The 20027-nt window shown below is 41.5% G+C and overlaps 1 protein-coding gene across 50 annotated transcripts in view; it reads right to left on the minus strand.

Annotated features, from left to right (window-relative positions):
- The window catches only part of trol (terribly reduced optic lobes), a 960590-nt gene that overhangs the window by 750167 nt on the left and 190396 nt on the right, over positions 1 to 20027 (minus strand). For 49 of the 50 annotated variants that reach the window (XM_070082177.1, XM_070082160.1, XM_070082157.1 and 46 more), the window contains exons 2-5: positions 16455 to 16653; positions 3619 to 3781; positions 701 to 864; positions 304 to 438 (exon numbers count right to left, since the gene is read on the minus strand). In XM_070082177.1, coding sequence (XP_069938278.1) covers positions 304 to 438; positions 701 to 864; positions 3619 to 3781; positions 16455 to 16653 — 661 coding nt within the window. The remainder of the gene's footprint in view (positions 1 to 303; positions 439 to 700; positions 865 to 3618; positions 3782 to 16454; positions 16654 to 20027) is intronic. The other variant, XM_070082142.1, reaches the window with a different exon arrangement.

The following is a 20027-nucleotide window of genomic DNA, read 5'->3' on the forward strand; positions in this document are numbered from 1 at the left end:
AATTGCATTAATTTTATACACTAATACAGGAAGAAATGTCTTTGCTATGAATATTAGTACAATACATTTATAGAAAGATAGTTTGTTCAATTTAATATACTGTATATAAATGTAAAAAAAAAATCCTGTATATAAAACAATACATCCTCATATCAAGTATTTTTATGAAAAGATACAAATTAAAATCATGAAAATTACTTTTATTAGCAGAAAGAGACTAAATTCAAAGCCACAAAAAAGATGCAGTACTGTACATTGTCATCTTACATAAAATGAAGCAAAAAAAGAAGATAGTAAACTTACGTCTTGGGATGGGGCGTGGACAATTATATTCATCAGATGCATCAAGACATTCATTAACACCATCACAGTGAGCAACACAGCGACCAGAAGGGCACTTCCATTGTCCAGGCCCACAGTCACGAGCAACTGGAGCAGCTTAAACCAAAGACAAAATCGCACAAGCATGTCAGACAACACAAATAGCCCACATATATTAACCAAAGATGTATTTAAATAAATGCAAGCAAGAAAAGGCAATGGCACTAGCTATTTAATAGACTACAAAAGAGAAAAACCCTATACATTTACCAAATAAAAAAGACTAATGTGTGAGCAAAAGCAACATTAAGCTCAAAAAATAAAATCACAGAGACCAAGAGGTTTGTAAAAGAAAAGAAAGGTGACAACTGGATTATACCTGTAGGTTCAGTGAAGACAAATTCCTGACTGCTAACTGGGATGGCACCAAGGACAGCAGATGCTACAGTGTCCTTCACTAACTTTTCAATCAGTGCCCTTTGGTTACTATCCCATTCATTTGTGATGTCTACTGTCACTAGAATGTTATTTGATGCAGTTTTCCTGAAAATAATAATAAAATAATTAGAAATGTATAAATTGATTACAGTTTTACAAAGGGCTTCATGGTTTACTCTACAAAAACGAAATAATGGAAAAATTATATTTAAATGGCACAAGCTCAGTTTTTTTTTTTAATTTAAGTGAAAAATGGTACATAATACAGTACATGTATCTTATTTATGTAAGTGTGTACCTGCCTAGTATGGGCCAAGAGGCTTACTGCAGTGTTCCTCCTTTTTTATGATCTTATGTTATATATGTATGTATAAATGCATGTATGTTTGAAGAAAGAGAAAGAGAGAGAGAGAGAGAGAGAGAGAGAGAGAGAGAGAGAGAGAGAGAGAGAGAGAGAGAGAGAGAGAGACAGACAGACAGACAGACAGACAGAGAGAGAGACAGAGAGAGAGACAGAGAGAGAGACAGAGAGAGAGACAGAGAGAGAGACAGAGAGAGAGACAGAGAGAGAGACAGAGAGAGAGACAGAGAGACAGAGAGACAGAGACAGACAGAGAGAGACAGAGAGAGAGACAGAGAGAGAGACAGAGAGACAGAGAGAGACAGAGAGAGACAGAGAGAGACAGAGAGACAGAGAGAGACAGAGACAGAGAGAGACAGAGAGAGACAGAGACAGAGAGAGACAGAGAGAGACAGAACATTTGCTGACTATAAACACACTTTATGTTTTCTTAGATCAAAAATTTCTCAGAAAAATATGTATTTTGTGCACACTGATCTCTGTCCAAATCATATTTTGCACTTAGGTTAAATTGTCACAACCACTTCTTACTGAAATTCCACAAAAACTTACTAGCATTCTGGAAGGATTTCACCTCAGATACCCATCCTTTGTGAAAGACTTCAACAAGTGTGATCAAGGGAAATAGACTCCTTATAACATGTCAGTCACACATTGTAAACTTTGCAAAGAAATAAAAATTTGAATTTGAATTTTGAATGGCGTAATAGCACACAAAATGCATGATAAAGGAATAGCAGGAAAAGTGGGTAGATGGATTTATAACTTCCTAACAAGGAGAACAAAGAGTAATAGTAAACAGAATAAAGTCAGAGGCAGTTACAGTGAAAAGCTCTGTTCCACAAGATAGAAAACTCATTCCCATCCTTTTCCTCATCTTCATAACTGACATAAACAGAGATGTAAGCCACAGCACTGTGTCATCCTTTGCTGGCAATACCAAAATTTACATGACAGTGTCATCCACTGAGAACACTGCAAATCTCCAAGTGGACATTAACCAAGGCTTTAAAATGGGCCTCAGAAAACAATATGAACATCAATGAAGACAAATTTCAATTACTCTTCTATGAAAAACTTGAGGGAATAAAAACTGGACTGGAGAATAAAACAAATTCCAATTATACACTGAAGCGAAAAACTAATATGAAGGACCTGGGAGTAATAATGTCAGAGAATCTCCCTGTCAAAGATCACAACAATGTATCTAACACATTTGCTAGGAAAATGATAAGATGGATAATGAGAACCTTCAAAACCAGGGATGTCAAGTCAATAATGATTCTCTTTAAATTGCTTGCTCTCTCTAGGCTGGAATAGTGCTGTACATTAACAGCCTCTTTCAAAGCAAGCAAAATTACACCTAAATTACTGGGAACAGTTGAAGCCCCTTGACCTGTACTCCTTGAAATGCAGGCGAGAAAGATACATGATAATATACACTTGGAAAATCCTAAAGGGACTAGTCCTAATGAAAAGCATGGGTGCCACTAGCACAATAAGAGAAAACACAATAAGTGTCAGGGGCCCAAGACTGTTCAACTGCCTTCCAGCATACATAAGGAGGATTACCAATAGACCCCTGGCTGTCTTCAAGAAGGTGCTGGACAGACACCTAAAGTCAGTACTTGACCAGCCAGGCTGTGGTTCATACATCAGGTTGTGTGGCCAACAGCAACAGCCTGATTGATCAGGCCCTGATCCACCATGAGGCCTGGTCACAGACTGGGCAGCGGGGGCGTTGACCCCCAAAACCCTCTCCAGGTATACTCCAGGTATGCACATGGAAATCACTCCCTACAAAAGTAAAACACTCAGCAGGTGGTGCAACATCCTCTCACTGAAAACCAGGGATGCCATGAGTAAAATTAAGAGACAACACAATAAGTGTCAGCAGCCCAGACTGTTCAACTGCCTCCTAGCATACATAAGGGAGATTACCAATAGACCCCTGGCCGTCTTCAAGAGGGAGCTGGATAGACACCTAAGGTCAGTACCTGACCAGCAGGGCTGTGGTTCATATGTTGATTTGTGTGCAACCAGCAGTTACAGCCTGGGTGATCAGGCCCTGATCCTCCCCCCTCCCCCCCACAAGGCCTGGTCATTGACCAAGCTGTGGGGACATTGATCCCCAAAACACCCTCCAGGTATACTCTAGGGAAGGTTGCCTTCATGCTGGCAAAGGGCTTTTAACCTACAGAATTAGAGCTATTCTCCTCTTTCTTGAATCTAACCAGAACACCTCATTCCCCATGACCTTCATAACCCATATGGATTTAGTTCTTCTCATGAATATAATAAGAATAGCAATAGGAGTTCCTAAAAGAAAATTGTGCAAAAAAAATTACTTTTAGGAGAAGTGTAGTTACCTATCTGTTGTTACCAGAGAAGGGCTATGTTCATTGTGCCCCTTTTAAGTCATAACAAAATTTAGTTTCCACTGGTGAATGTGTTTTGTGAAAAAAAAAAGTTACAAGTAAAAATATCTGCATACTTACTTCATATCAACCACCTGGATGTCAGTAGTACCTCGGACACTCCTCAGTACAACCTCCATAGCACTTCTTATATCCCGTTTCAAAGACGTAAAGGCTGCTCCTGTTTTATCGGTGTATTCTTGATTCCAGAGCTTTAAAACTTTAATCTTTGCACGATAGACACCTGAAAAATATATGAAGAGATTACACACAAATTATTTACGTATATATACACCATATATGTGCATGTGTTCACCTAGTATTTCTTCTCATCTATTTGTGGTTGCAGAGACTGAGTCTCAGCTCCTGGCCCCTTTTTTTTTTTAAATTTTAAACCCAGTCCACCTGGGTATTTTGTATAAAAAACTTTACAATAAAACCTGGAGGTTTTTGACAAGTCCCTTTTCTTTATTTTCATTACTTCATGTTTTTATATTGTTTTCTACTTAATAAAATGCTTTTACAATGGATTATTATTTTATTATTTACATATTAATAGAATTATTCTGATATACGTGTACATTCTTCCTGATCTGTGCAATACTGTGCACTGTGGAGTGTGCACTTCTGTACTGTACTTTCATATGCCTTCTACAATTAGTATTGTACTACACTATAAGTCTTATTATAACAATATTGATGTGTGTTGAATTATAATTAAAATAATGTTGATGTTATGCTCTACAAATCATCTAACATGTTAGGATATGTTAGATAATAAAATTTAGATTCCAAGTAGTAAATCCATAAACACTGAATTTATTTTGACAATAACCCCATTGTACAATGTACATAATATTGTATGATGAGACATGCTGCACAAAAGATGATGAAATCCAGAGTGAACATTCATGTTTAGACTTGTTAAACCAATAAAGCATAAATACTCCACTCAGAAGGGAACAATTAGACAGTCAGTTTGTGTCAGTGACTGTGTCGTCACATTAGCTTGATGACAAGTACAGGCAGATATAAATCTATACACTGCAAGGAAATGAGAGAAACAAATGACACGGGAAATAAACGGAAACAGAGACAATGTGCTCATATATTAAAGGACTCTGAGAACACTTGAAAAAATTTAATGAATTTGCTATGAAACCCTACTGAAATAATCAGCACCTTAAGGAAGATGAAGATGATATAAATATACCCAATAAAACCAGTGTGCCAGGGACTTCTAAAAGCCAGCCTTCACCACCATTCAAGTTGAAGAGAAGTGCAAGTTCATTCTCTAATGCTCTGTTGAATCCATCGCCGTATGTACTTTAGTATAGAAAAGTAAACAGATTTATGCACAAAACTACTGAACTCAAAAAGAAAGTATTAGAGCTGCAGTTTGCCAGAATGTTTTACACCTGCAACATCCCTGCCATTAATCTACATTCCATTAATTATTTACTTCAAATTATGCTGCACAGTATTAATGTATACACTAACAGTAACAGCACAATACTTATTTTTTTTAAAATACTGTTTTTTTGACCAACCTATACAAAACATCAATATAAGAATAAAAGCTAAATTACTACCCTGTATAAATCCTTGTATCAAAACTATTATAAATAATAGCTTTTGAATTAAGGTACCAGGTCAGGTCCAGGTTTATTAAACTAAAAAATCCAACTTGGGTGAGGAAGTGGGCAGCTACCCTGCCTGGCTAAAACTCTCAACTTGCCACATGTCACACTCCCTCCCTCCTGGCCTGGTGGTCCCTATTATGCCTACTGTTTAAAACCATTCAATATCATTCCTCCTCCTGACCATTCAGAGGTTTAAGAAATATTTCCAGACATCCTTGTGCTTCTGAGTTTTTAATTCTCAGCTTGGTCCCGAGTACCAATATCTCGCCTCTCAAAACAACCTGTCCCTCTTTACTCTATCAATTCTGAGTATTTTGTAAGTTATTTTCATGTCTCTTCTGGTCCTTCAGTCTTCCTTCAGTCCTTTAGCCTTTCCTCACAGCTCATGCCCCACAATTCTAGAACTAGTCTCGTTGCATACTTCTGCAGTTTCTTTAGTTTCTTAACATGTTTCCTCAGGTATGAGTTCCATACTGGTGCTCTGTACTCCAAAATGGTCCAAAAATATGTTGCATAAAGCATCCAGAATGACTCTTTGAAGATATTCTTTAGGAATCTCTCAGATTTACCAAACAAGCATTGACTGCAAAGATCATTCACATGATGTGAGCCTCTGGTGATGTGATAGGCACTATGAGGTTTCCTGCCTCTGTCCCCAAAGTTCATACTCTGTGTCCAGTCTTCTGGTCCCTTCCCCAGTTTTCCTAACATTGCATTTTCTGGGGTTGAATTCCAGCAACCACTTATCTGATCAACCCTGCAGTTTGTCCAGATCCTTTTACATCCTTCCCCAATCTTCATCCGTCTGTATTCTCTGCATTAGTTGTACATAATCAGTGAATAGATACTGTACATCCAACTCAGTTCCATCTAGCATGTCATTCATATAAACCAGAAACAGTACTGGTCCTAATACCAATTCCTGTGATACACCTCTTGTTACTCTTCCCCATTTTGACATCTCTTCCAGGACAATCACTCACTGCTGCCACATTTTAAGGTCCTCCTAGATCTACTGGAGGATGTTCCCACTTATTCCTGCATGCCTTTTAAGCTTTTCCCCAGTCTCATGTGGGGTACAGTGTCAAATACCTTCTTGCAATCCATCCACCCTCTCTCCTGTCTCACTAACATGTGTGTGTGTGTGTGTGTGTGTGTGTGTGTGTGTGTGTGTGTGTGTGTGTGTGTGTGTGTGTGTGTGTGTGTGTGTGTGTGTGTGTGTGTGTGTGTGTGTTCACCTATATGTGGTTGCAGGGGTCGATTCACAGCTCTTAGCCCCTCTTCTTCACTTACTGCCACTAGGTCACTCTGTCCCTGCTCTAAGAGCCTTATCACACATCTCTGTATGAATCTTGCATCTGCTATTTCACTTTCCAGATTGTTCCCCTTCGTGACAACTAAGGCCTTAGCTTTCAACTCCAGTTGTGTCCCTTTATTCCTTTGTCCCATCTCCGAAACATTCTGGCCTGTCCACCTTGTCAATTCTTTTCAGTATTTTATACGTCATTATCATGTCCCCCCTATCCCTCCTATAGTCCAGTGTCGTCAGGCTAAGTTGCCTTAACCTCTCCTCGTGGGACAAACCCTTTAACTTTGGGACTAGTCTTCTTGAAAACCTTTGCACTTTCTCTAATTTCTTGACGTGTTTGACCAGGTGTGGATTCCATACTGGTGCTGCATACTCCAATATGACGTGCGTGTACTCACCTAGTTGAGGTTGCAGGGGTTGATGTGTTTATGTGCGTACGCACCTATTTGTACTCACCTATTTGTGGTTGCAGGGATCGAGACTCAGCTCCAGGTCCCACTTTTTCACTGACTGCTACTGGGTCCTCCCTCTCCCTGCTCCATGAGCTTTATCATACCTCATCTTAAAACTATGTATGATTCCTGCCTCCACTACATCACTTGCCAGGCTATTCCACTTCCTACCAACTCTGTGGCTGAAGAAATACTTCCTAACATCCCTTAGACTCATCTGAGTCTTCAACTTCCAATTGTGACCCCTTGTTTCTGCGTCCCATCTCTGGAACATCCTGTTTCTGTCCACCTTATGTATTCCACACAGCATTTGTATGTCGTTATCATGTCTCCCCGACCCTCCTGTACTCCAGTGTCATAAGGCAATTTCTCTCAACCTTTCTTCGTAGTGCGTGTGTGTGTGTGTGTGTGTGTGTGTGCTCACCTATTTGTCTTGAACGATTCCTTACTGAGGTATCGGAACGCTATCCTTAGGTTTGCCAGACGCCCGTACGCTGCAGCAGTTATCTGATTGATGTGCGCCTCAGGAAATGTGCTTGGTGTTATACTCACCCCAAGATCTTTTTCCTTGAGTGAGGTTTGCAGTCTTTGGCCACCTAGACTATACTGTGTTTGCGGTCTTCTTTGTCCTTCCCCAATCTTCATGACTTTGCATTTGGCAGGGTTAAATTCAAGGAGCCAGTTGCTGGACCAGGCTTATAGCCTGTCCAGGTCTCATTGTAGTCCTGCCTGATCCTCGACCGATTTGATTCTCATTAACTTCACATCATCTCCAAACAAGGACACTTCTGAGTCTATCCCTTCCGTTATGTCATTCACATATACCAAAAACACCACAGGTCCTAGGACTGACCCCTGTGGAACCCCGCTTGTCACAGGCGCCCACTCTGACACCTCGTCACGTGTGTGTGTTTTGTGTGTGTGTGTGTGTGTGTGTGTGTGTGTGTGTGTGTGTGTGTGTGTGTGTGTGTGTGTGTGTGTGTGTGTGTGTGTGTGTGTGTGTGTGTGTGTGTGTGTATAACTTTACCAGGTCACTTTCTACAAAATATCTATATATCAGAGTGGATATAAGAGTGGGAAACGTCACACAGAGCAAGTCGGAAAAGAATGAAGCAGGGATACATAACATAGCAGAAAGGGAAAGGGTGGAAGAGAAAGCTAGAGCAGGAACAAACGAAAACGAGAAAAGGGAAGAAATTTAGCCTAGAAGAAAGTAAGCAAGAGAACTCGGATCAGGTGGCAGAACTTGGGGACTCAAAATCAGTAAATATAGGTAGCCAGAACATTTGCAGATACTATGCAAAAGGTATGTGCCTATATGGCAGAGACTGATGGAATAAACACACTAGAAAATGTGCCAACATGTTGAGGAAGGGAAAGTGTAGCTTCAACAAAGAGTGCAGTAGGTACTTCCATCCAGTAATGTGTAAAGCTTCAACATAGTCCAGAGAATGTTATGATCTGAGCTGCCCAGACCACCATATAAAAGGAACGCGGCGATGCTTCACATTTGCAAATATTCAGGGTTTGAAATCAAATAAAAATGACAAAGTTAGCTATGTCAGTGGGCTCCTAACAGAAGCGAATGCCATGTTTGGCGCATTTACAGAAACACATACAAGGGATGTTTTGGACGGAGAGATAAAGATAGAAAACTACAACACGTAAGTATATATGTGATAGAATTAATAGGTCACAGGGAGGAGTAGGGATCTATGTAAAAGATACTTTCTGTTGCACAGAAGTGCAATGAATGATATAGTAGAAATTCTAGGCATTAAAGTTGAAAATAGGAATTTGGAAATTATCCTAGTATACAAACCACCATCAGCAACTGCTGAGGCATTCACAAATCAGCTAAGATAGATAGCTATGCGGATAGGCTAGAAAATCCCACACCAAATATTTTACTCCTTGAAGATTTTAATCTCCCTCATATAAAATGGAAGATGGCGCAACGTAATGTTATACCAGAAGTACTTCTGGGAAGCACCCTGGCTCATCAGGCACATACCAGGGAACTAATGAGTTTTTGTGAAAAGTACTCATTCAACCAACAGGTAACTGATCTCACTAGAAATGAAACTACCCTGGATTTGATATTCACAAACAACGAGGAACTGATCAGAGACATAAGTTACAAAAACAATATATACTCTGATCATAACATCATAGAAGTTCAAACGAGTATTAACTCAGGGTTAGGGAACTGCGTCACTAATGTTAGACGGGATGTTCGGTAAGTTTAATTTTAACAACCATAGAATTGACTGGGAAAAAATAAACCAAGAGCTATCAGACATACCCTGGGAATCAGACATAAGCACCCTAAATCCCCACCAGTACCTAGAGAAGCTGAATAGAGAAACATACAAGGTATGTAGGAAGCACGTACCATCGAGGAAACCCAGAAGATCAGATATAGAGAGAGCGTAGGAGATGGTACAGAAGAAAACGAGTTACTGAATTGCTTAAAAACACAAATATGCTACAACAGAGGAAAGATAGACTTAGCCGAGTGATCACTGAATTAGAGCAAAAACGTAGGATGCCATACCTCACAGAAGTACAAAGGGCCATACAGGATACTGCAAGAAGCCCCAAAATCCAAGTTAAGAACTACCTGTAGAATTGGACCACTACCGAGAGGAGATACGTATACTGACGAAAAGGAAATGAGCGAAATCCTAAAGGAACAGTATGAGTCGGTGTTCAGCAACCCACTAAATGACAGCAAGGTAGAACATGCAGAAATATTTTTCACTCCAGAAGGCCGCGCAGACTAGCTAACCGACATTAGTACAAATCCCATAGATTTCGAAAAAGAAATGGGCAATATGCCCACTCACCACCAGAACCAGATTCATGGAATGCTCTATTTATAAAGAAGTGCAAAGTATCACTAGTACGAGCCCTCAGTATTCTCTGGAGAACGAACTTAGATCTAGGTGAAATACCGGAGGCCTTAAAGAGTGCAGACATAACTCCTTTGCACAAGGGAGGTAGTAGAGCAGTAGCTAAAATTTACAGACCAGTAGCCCTAACCTCTAACATCATAAAAATCTTCGAAAGAGTGATGAGACGGCAGGTTACAAATTTCATGGGCCAGCACAACCAACATAACCCGAACCTGCATGGTTTTAGAGCAGGACGATCATGCCTGTCACAGCTGCTGAACCATTATGACAGAATTACGGAGGCACTGGAAGACGACCAAAAACCAGATGTGATTTACACAGATTTTGCAAAGGCGTTTGACAAATACGATCATGGAGTGATAGCGCACAAAATGAAGGCCATGGGCATTACGGGGAAGGTAGGCAGATGGATTTTCGGGTTCCTAACACACAGAACACAAAAAGTAGTAGTGAACAGAGCAAGATCCAGCATCAGCGAGGTCAAAAGCTCAGTGCCCCAACGCACTGTCCTGCCACCTCTTCCGTTTCTCATCCTCATGGCAGACGGATAAAAACACCCGGCACACTTCTGTATCATTTGCAGATGACACTAAAATAAGGGTGAAAGTAACTACGGTAGAGGACACTGAAAATTTACAGGAAGACATAAGCAAGGTTTTCCAGTGGGCAGTGGAGAACAACATGACGTTTAATGGTGATAAGTTCCAGCTGCTTAGGTATGAAAAGAATGAAGAACTCAAAAGGAACACTATACAAAAGTCAAGAGGGTCACCAAATAGAACGTAAGAAACACGTAAAAGACCTAGGAATAATTTCGTCAGCGGACCTTTCTTTTAAATACCATAATAAGACAAAGATCACGACAGCCAGGAAGATGACTGGGTGGGTATTGAGAACTTTCAAAACAAGGAAAATAATGCCAATGGTGACACTTCAAATCGCTAGTGCTCCCTCATTTAGAATATTGCTCAGTGCTGACGGCCCCGTTCAGGGCAGGAGAAATATCGGAGCTGGAACAAATACAGAGATCGTTTACGGCTCACATTGAGCCAGTAAAGCACATAAACTACTGGGAACGCCTGCAAGTACTCATTGGAGCGGAGGACAGAGAGAGATACAAGATAATATATACCTGAAAAGTACTCGAGGGCTTGGTCCCAAATCTGCACACTGCCATAACAACATACTGGAGTGAGAGATATGGGAGGAAGTGTAAAATAAACCCAGTGAGGAGCAGGGGTGCGGTGGGGACAATAAGGGAACACTACATGTATCAACATCCGGGGTCCCAGACTATTCAACATCTTACCAGAAAATATCAGAAACATGGCTGGAACAAGTGTAGAAGCCTTCAAGAAAAAACCGGAAAAGTATCTTCACCAGGTGCCAGATCAACCAGGCTGTGATGGATATTTGGGGCAGCGGGCCTCCAGCAGCAACAGCCTGGTTGACCAGGCAAGCACCAGACGAGCCTGGCCCATGGCCGGGCTCCGAGAGTAGATTAACTCTCGAAACTCTTCAAAGGTATACATCATTGTAAAAAAAAAGTAACATATACGAAACTTCAACATAAAGTTTCTTAATTACACTGATAAAGATAAGATTTGTTGGGATTTTAACCTGGGGTAGAGAGGGTTAGTCACTCACGATAACCCAAGAAAGTCAGTGCGTCATCGAGGATGTCTGTCTTATTTCCATCGTGGTTCTTCAATCTTGTCCCCAGGATGCCACCCACAACACAACTGTCGACTAACACCCAGGTACCTACTTACTGCAAGGTGAACAGTTACAGCAGATGTAAAGAAACATGCCCAAAGTTTCCACCCATGCCGGGGACTGAACCACGGACACACTGTATGGAGCGAGAGCGTTGCCAACCAAGCAACGGGACACACAATCCGCACAAAGGAGACTGATATCGATACACAAACAGCTGGTATCGAAGGTGGCCCGGTGGCCTGGTGGTTAAAGCTCCCGCTTCACACACGGAGGGCCCGGGTTCGATTCCCGGCGGGTGGAAACATTTCGACACGTTTCCTTACACCTGTTGTCCTGTTCACCTAGCAGCAAATAGGTACCTGGGTGTTAGTCGACTGGTGTGGGTCGCATCATGGGGGGACAAGATTAAGGACCCCAATGGAAATAAGTTAGACAGTCCTCGATGACGCACTGACTTTCTTGGGTTATCCTGGGTGGCTAACCCTCCGGGGTTAAAAATCCGAACGAAATCTTATCTTATCTTATATTCAGATTAGTTTATACAGTTTACCATAATACAATGTGTGCACACTCGAGAAAATGGAGCATTCAGGGAATACTATATCGTATAGTAATTTTGTATATTTTGGTAATAACTGCATGTTGCTCTTTAGCTGATCGCGCCGATAAAATACAGTTTATACTGTACTTTGACATTAGAGATAGTATTATGCTTTGCAAATAGCAAGAAATGTAACCAAACTTCAAGAAACCCCAACCGAAATACATCACTTTGACCTTGAATGGGTTATCCTACGTAATTTACACAAGGTATGGTAACTGTACTTATGTGTACCTGTGCCTAAATAAACTTACTAAATCCACCTAAAGTAAGTTAACTTCACTTAATGTTTCTCTGGCCTGTCAGTGTTTGCGTACGCCGTGATCAGCCAGGACTCGATATGTAAAGTAAAAGGACACAAGTGCAACTAATGTGACATTTATTGTGGCAACGTTTCGCTCTCCAGGAGCTTTATCGAGCCATTACAAACAATACATGGACACAGAGGGTATATAAAGGCTCAGAGTGAGGTGAATACTAGTGAGGTACCATTTCGATGTTCACTAGTGGTAGTAGTAGTAGTAGTAGTGGTAGTGACAAAAGCAATTAATTCGTACATGAGTAAAAGGATATAAAAGCTATTACTTGGGTAACATAAAAATAGGTTGGACAAATATAAACTGGAATGTCACATTAGTTGCACTTGTGTCCTTTTACTTTACATATTGTCGGTAATTCTACCAACTTTATTACAGGACTCGATATCAAGCGTTGATTGGCTGTGACGTGCCGCTCCTGGCTAAATATCTATACTTTCCCCTAAATATAGTAAAACAATTTACCACTTCCGTGGTATACGCACCGTGAAATATAAAAATAATGTGATACCCCCGGAGGAACATCCTTCAGTAATAACTATTTTAATGTTTACATTTTCATTTTCCCTTATTTTTCTTCCTAAAATGTATCTGGATATACAGTACGTTGAAGAATTGTAAAGTCGATTAACGACGGTACTGACAAGACCTTCCGTATGATGTCTGAGAATAGAGTTGCAAATGTCCAACTAAATATGGAACATTGTTCCAAACTATGGAGCGATATTCTTCTCCAGGCGGAGGGACTGACCACCTCAAAACTGCATCTTCAAGGGTGATGGACTGATTACAGGATCCAGGAGAGACAGGAGGATTAGAATTATTATAATCATGGAGGAGCGCTAAACCCGTAGGGATTATATAGCACCTATGGGGGGGGGAGGATGGAAGGCATTCAGACTCAATTCAGGGGAACTGGAGCACAGATCCAATTCCCTAGATCAAGAGCCCCTCCTCACCAGCGTCAAGGAACGTTCCCTGAGGGGAGAGACAGGAGGAGCTAAAGGTAAATAGTCAAATCGAAAGAAATTCAAAATATTTGTTTTCATATGTCAAAAACAAGGCATAAACCGCATAGTAACGGGCCCTTGCTCAGATGACAAAGAAATGAGTGAGAGACTGAAGTTCAGTACGACTCTGTCTTTAGTAAGCCATTAATCAGTCTAAAGATCGACAATCCAAATGATCTTTTTCATGAATGAGCCTTAAAACCCTATCAATGTATGCCAAATATCTGACATAACCCTAACTCCACTGAATTTTGAAAAAGCCACTGACAAGATGCCTATGCACTCAGCCCCAGGCCCAGACTGGTGGAGCTCCGTGTTCATTAAGAACTGCAAGAAACCCCTTTCATGTGCCTTAAGTATGTGGAGAGGGAGCATAGACATGGGTGAAATCCCAGAATCACTAAAAACAACGGATATAGCCCCCCTCCATAAAGATGGCAACAAGCAATAGCCAAGAACTACAGACCAACAGCTCTAACGTCCCACATCATAAATATCCTTGAAAGAATTCTAAGAAGCATGTTTGCAAATCACTTGGATTCCCAACAACTGCACAGTCCTGGGCAACAGGTTCAGAGCAGGTCGATCCTGCCTCTCGCAATTACTGGGCCACTATGACATGGTATTGGATACACTGGAAGACAAACAGAATGCAGATGTATACACAGATTTTGCAAAAGCCTCTGACAAGCGACGCCTTGTGTAGAACTGAAGAAATAGATACATGTGCAACATATGAGTATCTATTTGTAGACGTTTCACCATCCAGTGGCTTTATCAATACAGTACATGGACATAATCTGAACACTGTATAATTATATACAGAAGACAGTAAAAAACGAGGTAATTAGTCCCCCAACCTTGGAGTAGGTGATCAGCATCGCAGTCTTGAAAAATCTGAACCACAGACAGCCTGCTTACTTGTTTGCTTAATGTTCGCCAATACACGGCCTGGCACAGGTCTTGATTATAAGATGACCAGTCAGTGGTGCAGCATATAAACTGCAGGCAGGGTTGTAGCAGGGGTCCCTGGTCACAGCTGCACTGACGTGCTCAATCTTAACTTGCCCTTGCTTTACAGTGTAACTCTCTGGACTCTGGAGCTCGTGGTAGGAGTGGGTCATGCAGTCGCCTTGACCATTCCCCCATCGCTTGCAGTGGCATCTAAGTTCAGTGGTGTATGCTGGTGTATTTCCAAACTCACAGCTGTGCTGCCAATTATCCCGTCCCCACGGGAATCGAAGGGCGTGGCAGCTTCGGTGGAGCAGAAGACATGTCAAGAGGTGCAAAGGCAGCATGCACTACAGGGTCCTTTTAGAGCCACAGCCCAGCTTTGGGCCTCAGTTCGAGCACTTTGGGAAGATCAGGGAATCCTCTTGCTGTGTCTTGTCTGCTTCTTCTTCCGGTGCAGCACAGACAGGAAGATTGGCGCTTACATACTGGAGTCAAATGAGGTGCAGATGAAGGCACCTACATTTACAGTAACCCAAAGTTCTTGCCTCAGCAACGCTACCTGGGAGTTTATTCCGCTCTTGTACAACTCGACTGCCAAACCAGTAGTTTCCAATACCCTTTCTAATTCTAAATTCCTCCAACTTAAATCCAATGCTGTGAATCCTGTCTTGGTTAAGAACATTTTAACATGCTATTTATTTACACCCTCAGCCAGGTCTGTAGTCAGATTTCGAGTAACCATCGATCAGCTATGCCACTGCTACCTGTAGCCCGCAGGTCCACAAAACCATAAGAATGTTCTATGTTTCGGCAATATTTCTTACGTCTGCTAGTAGAATACTGAAGGGGCATGGACCATGGATGTTGGCAATGCTCGATAACTGGACTAATAAACGACTTTGCTTCTCATTAGGCTTAATTTACATTTCCTACAGTTTCCCTCCTTCCCTTCCTCCCTTACGTTATTTTAGTGAGCAAATTAGATGCCTAGTCTTCGAGGACTTTTTTTGTTAGAATATTAGATCTCTCTATCTTGGCTCTAGAAGTATATTCAAAATGTTTAAATTAAGGTTATTCTAACAGTAACTGAACTATTTATATTTTGCAGCTCTAATATATCTTCTGCTTTGAAGGGAGATTAGGACAAAGTCATATGTAACCGAGATAATATAAATGTTTTTGAGAGTTCAGTCACTGGCGTAGCTTTTTGTTTTTTCAAGATCTCATAATCCACTATCATTGTGGAAAATACTGTATATATTTTCCGGAAATACGGTAATTTATAGGTAAATAGATGCCCTATATTGTATTTTTAAAAGTAGTATGTTATCGAAAAAAAGAAGAGACTCGCCATCTTGGTTTTGAATTTTGTACGAACGTTGGTGTAATGAGAAGAATTTTTCGTGCTCTAGAGGTTAAAATTGCGTTGACACCTCTCAAATAGGAGGCGAAATTGGTGGATGTGCATTCCTGCATAACTTGAGATATCAGACGACTGGACAAGACAGCTCCAGGAACCTCAGATAAGCTCTCTAGATTTGTGTGTAATTCTGGCCAGCATTATTTTCATAGATTTAGTTAGAGTGAGGTTTTCTGAGTATGATACACATTAATCTCCAGTCAAATTGGTGAGTGATATTAAGATGTTTTCCTTCTGTTATGTAATTGTGTATATATATATAACCATTTATTATTTTTAATATACAGTCCACAAATTTATATATTTACCAGTATTCCTGGCGTATGTATATTTCATTCAATTAATAGGTCCAGAGCAACTTGTGGTTATGACATTGGTAGGTATCGAAGGGGGACATTTTTTGCGACCTAGGTGTCCCAAATTCCTACTTGTCTATGTAACATTGATAAATAATAATTATCTTTGTTATCATTTACTGTTATGTACATAGTTACATTCAGATAAATGCAATTTTCCGCAATCATTTTCATGACGTGGTATTTTCACACAATTGAAAGTTATAAATATAACTTACGTGGTTCCAGACCAGAGCCTTCAATGGCTGATCCTTCGGCATCCTCGTCATCAGAGGCATAAACACTGGGGAACTGTCTGCGTGTCCTACTATTGGAGGAGGTCGAGGTGTACTGGAGGGGAGCAGCCACCGGGGCCACCTCACTTCTGGATCTGGAGCGTACCACACCATCATCGTCAAATGTTAAGTCCTCGTCATTCTGCAACAGAGAAAAGTCAAATTATTATTAATGATAACTGATTCTTGAACATATATTTCGCCTGTATGTTAATGGTTCCAGGGATCAACATCTTTATTTCTACAAGTACATGATACAACTTAAACAGACCATAGCTAGCATTAATAACATTCTATACAGAAAGCCCCTGGTCATGAAGAGTATTTCGGGCAAATAAGGTTAATTTTGTCCCCATACCAGTCGGCTAACACCAAGGTACTTACTGCTAGGTGAACAGGGGTAGTAGGTGTCTTAAGGACACACGTCCTAATGGTTCACGCCTAACATGCTGGTAAAACACCAATATAGCTACAACTAAAGTAAACCAGAAGATAAGTAAATCAGAAGATTAACTCCAATCCTTTGGATGAAGAGCTGTTACCGGCGTCATTGTACCTGGTGACTGGTCAGAGACCGGGCCGAAATTAGCGAATAGATGACCGAGGCTACAGCATTCACTGCGTAGAAACCCGCGTAATTTCAGCGCTACGTGAAATACAACACAATCCTTGTTTTCACTGGTTTATTAGGGATTTTACCTTCAAGCTAATAATAGTTAAGGTGAGTAGACTTGTAGGAGTAGACTTGTTAGAGTGTGAGTATGAGCACGTGTGAGTCTTGATGAGGATCTGGTGATATGTTTGTGGCTCGGGAGAGCCTCACCAGTGGGTCATAAAGGCCAATAAGTGAGTCAAAGTTAGATGAGCTAAGTTGGTGAGGAAGACTGCCTGAGTCTGGAGGATTATGTGTGCTTACTGCCGGAGCCCCAACCACCACCACCTCCTGAACCCCCTCCCCCTCCACTCTAAGTTATTGTTGCTGCGTGAGGTGGATGTTGAACACGCCCACCCCATACCCACTACTACTACCACACTCACACCCACCACTACTACTACTACTACCACCACACTCACACCCACCACTACTACTACCACACATCCACCACTACTACCACACTCACATCCACCAGCACTACCACTACCACTCACATCCACCACTACTACCACACACCCACCCCCTCTCAGTCTGCCATATAACAACACAACTCTCAAAATCAGTCAGTTATCTCACGGTAGAGGGCAGGGAGGAAGGGAGTGAAGAAGGAAGATGGGAAGGATAGGAGGGAAGGAAAGAAGGGAGTGAGGAAGGTACGAAGGGAAGAAGGCAGGGAGGGAGGAAGGAAATAAGGTAGAAAGAAAGGAAAGGATGGGAGTGAGAAAGATTGGATAGATTTAGATTAGATTTTGCCACCTAAGTGGCTAGTTTATTGTGCATCCCATATTCGTCCTGCGGAGGGATACACAAAACACCTAGCAACTACGACCTAAAAGAGTTAACAGGTGTACATTTGGATTTATATCTATATATTTACAGTTCACTTATCTGTTACAAGTAAATTTAAGATTATTATTATTATTATTATTATTATTATCAAAAAGAAGCGCTAAGCCACAAGGACTATACAGTAGTAAATTTAAGAAATTTGCTTAGTATATCTGGTATCTTATTTTCATTAATATGATATCTTGATATGCCACATAGGTTTTATACTATATATTCCTCAATAAGTGGACAATGAAGCAAGCAGTGTTCAAGACAGTGACCATATGCCGGATCATAATTTGCATTTAGTTTGATCATCATCTGTCTCTCCCAAACTGCCAGAAGTACTTGTAACCAAGCCTAAGCCTGGCCACTACAACATCAGTCAGTACTTGTAACCAAGCCTAAGCCTGGCCACTACAACATCAGTCAGTACTTGTAACCAAGCCTAAGTCTGGCCACTACAACATCAGTCAGTACTTGTAACCAAGCCTAAGCCTGGCCACTACAACATCAGTCAGTACTTGTAACCAAGCCTAAGTCTGGCCACTACAACATCAGTCAGTACTTGTAACCAAGCCTAAGCCTGGCCACTACAACATCAGTCAGTACTTGTAACCAAGCCTAAGCCTGGCCACTACAACATCAGTCAGTACTTGTAACCAAGCCTAAGCCTGGCCACTACAACATCAGTCAGTACTTGTAACCAAGCCTAAGCCTGGCCACTACAACATCAGTCAGTACTTGTAACCAAGCCTAAGTCTGGCCACTACAACATCAGTCAGTACTTGTAACCAAGCCTAAGCCTGGCCACTACAACATCAGTCAGTACTTGTAACCAAGCCTAAGCCTGGCCACTACAACATCAGTCAGTACTTGTAACCAAGCCTAAGTCTGGCCACTACAACATCAGTCAGTACTTGTAACCAAGCCTAAGTCTGGCCACTACAACATCAGTCAGTACTTGTAACCAAGCCTAAGTCTGGCCACTACAACATCAGTCAGTACTTGTAACCAAGCCTAAGCCTGGCCACTACAACATCAGTCAGTACTTGTAACCAAGCCTAAGCCTGGCCACTACAACATCAGTCAGTACTTGTAACCAAGCCTAAGCCTGGCCACTACAACATCAGTCAGTACTTGTAACCAAGCCTAAGCCTGGCCACTACAACATCAGTCAGTACTTGTAACCAAGCCTAAGCCTGGCCACTACAACATCAGTCAGTACTTGTAACCAAGCCTAAGTCTGGCCACTACAACATCAGTCAGTACTTGTAACCAAGCCTAAGCCTGGCCACTACAACATCAGTCAGTACTTGTAACCAAGCCTAAGTCTGGCCACTACAACATCAGTCAGTACTTGTAACCAAGCCTAAGCCTGGCCACTACAACATCAGTCAGTACTTGTAACCAAGCCTAAGCCTGGCCACTACAACATCAGTCAGTACTTGTAACCAAGCCTAAGCCTGGCCACTACAACATCAGTCAGTACTTGTAACCAAGCCTAAGCCTGGCCACTACAACATCAGTCTGGCCACTACAACATCAGTCATTTCTTGTAACCAAGCCTAAGCCTGGCCACTGCAACATCAGTCAGTATTTGTAACCAAGCCTAAGCCTGGCCACTACAACATCAGTCAGTACTTGTAACCAAGCCTAAGTCTGGCCACTACAACATCAGTCAGTACTTGTAACCAAGCCTAAGTCTGGCCACTACAACATCAGTCAGTACTTGTAACCAAGCCTAAGTCTGGCCACTACAACATCAGTCAGTACTTGTAACCAAGCCTAAGCCTGGCCACTACAACATCAGTCAGTACTTGTAACCAAGCCTAAGCCTGGCCACTACAACATCAGTCAGTACTTGTAACCAAGCCTAAGCCTGGCCACTACAACATCAGTCAGTACTTGTAACCAAGCCTAAGCCTGGCCACTACAACATCAGTCAGTACTTGTAACCAAGCCTAAGTCTGGCCACTACAACATCAGTCAGTACTTGTAACCAAGCCTAAGCCTGGCCACTACAACATCAG

The sequence above is a fragment of the Cherax quadricarinatus genome, chromosome 7 (assembly GCF_038502225.1).
Source record: "Cherax quadricarinatus isolate ZL_2023a chromosome 7, ASM3850222v1, whole genome shotgun sequence".
NCBI lineage: Eukaryota > Metazoa > Arthropoda > Malacostraca > Decapoda > Parastacidae > Cherax > Cherax quadricarinatus.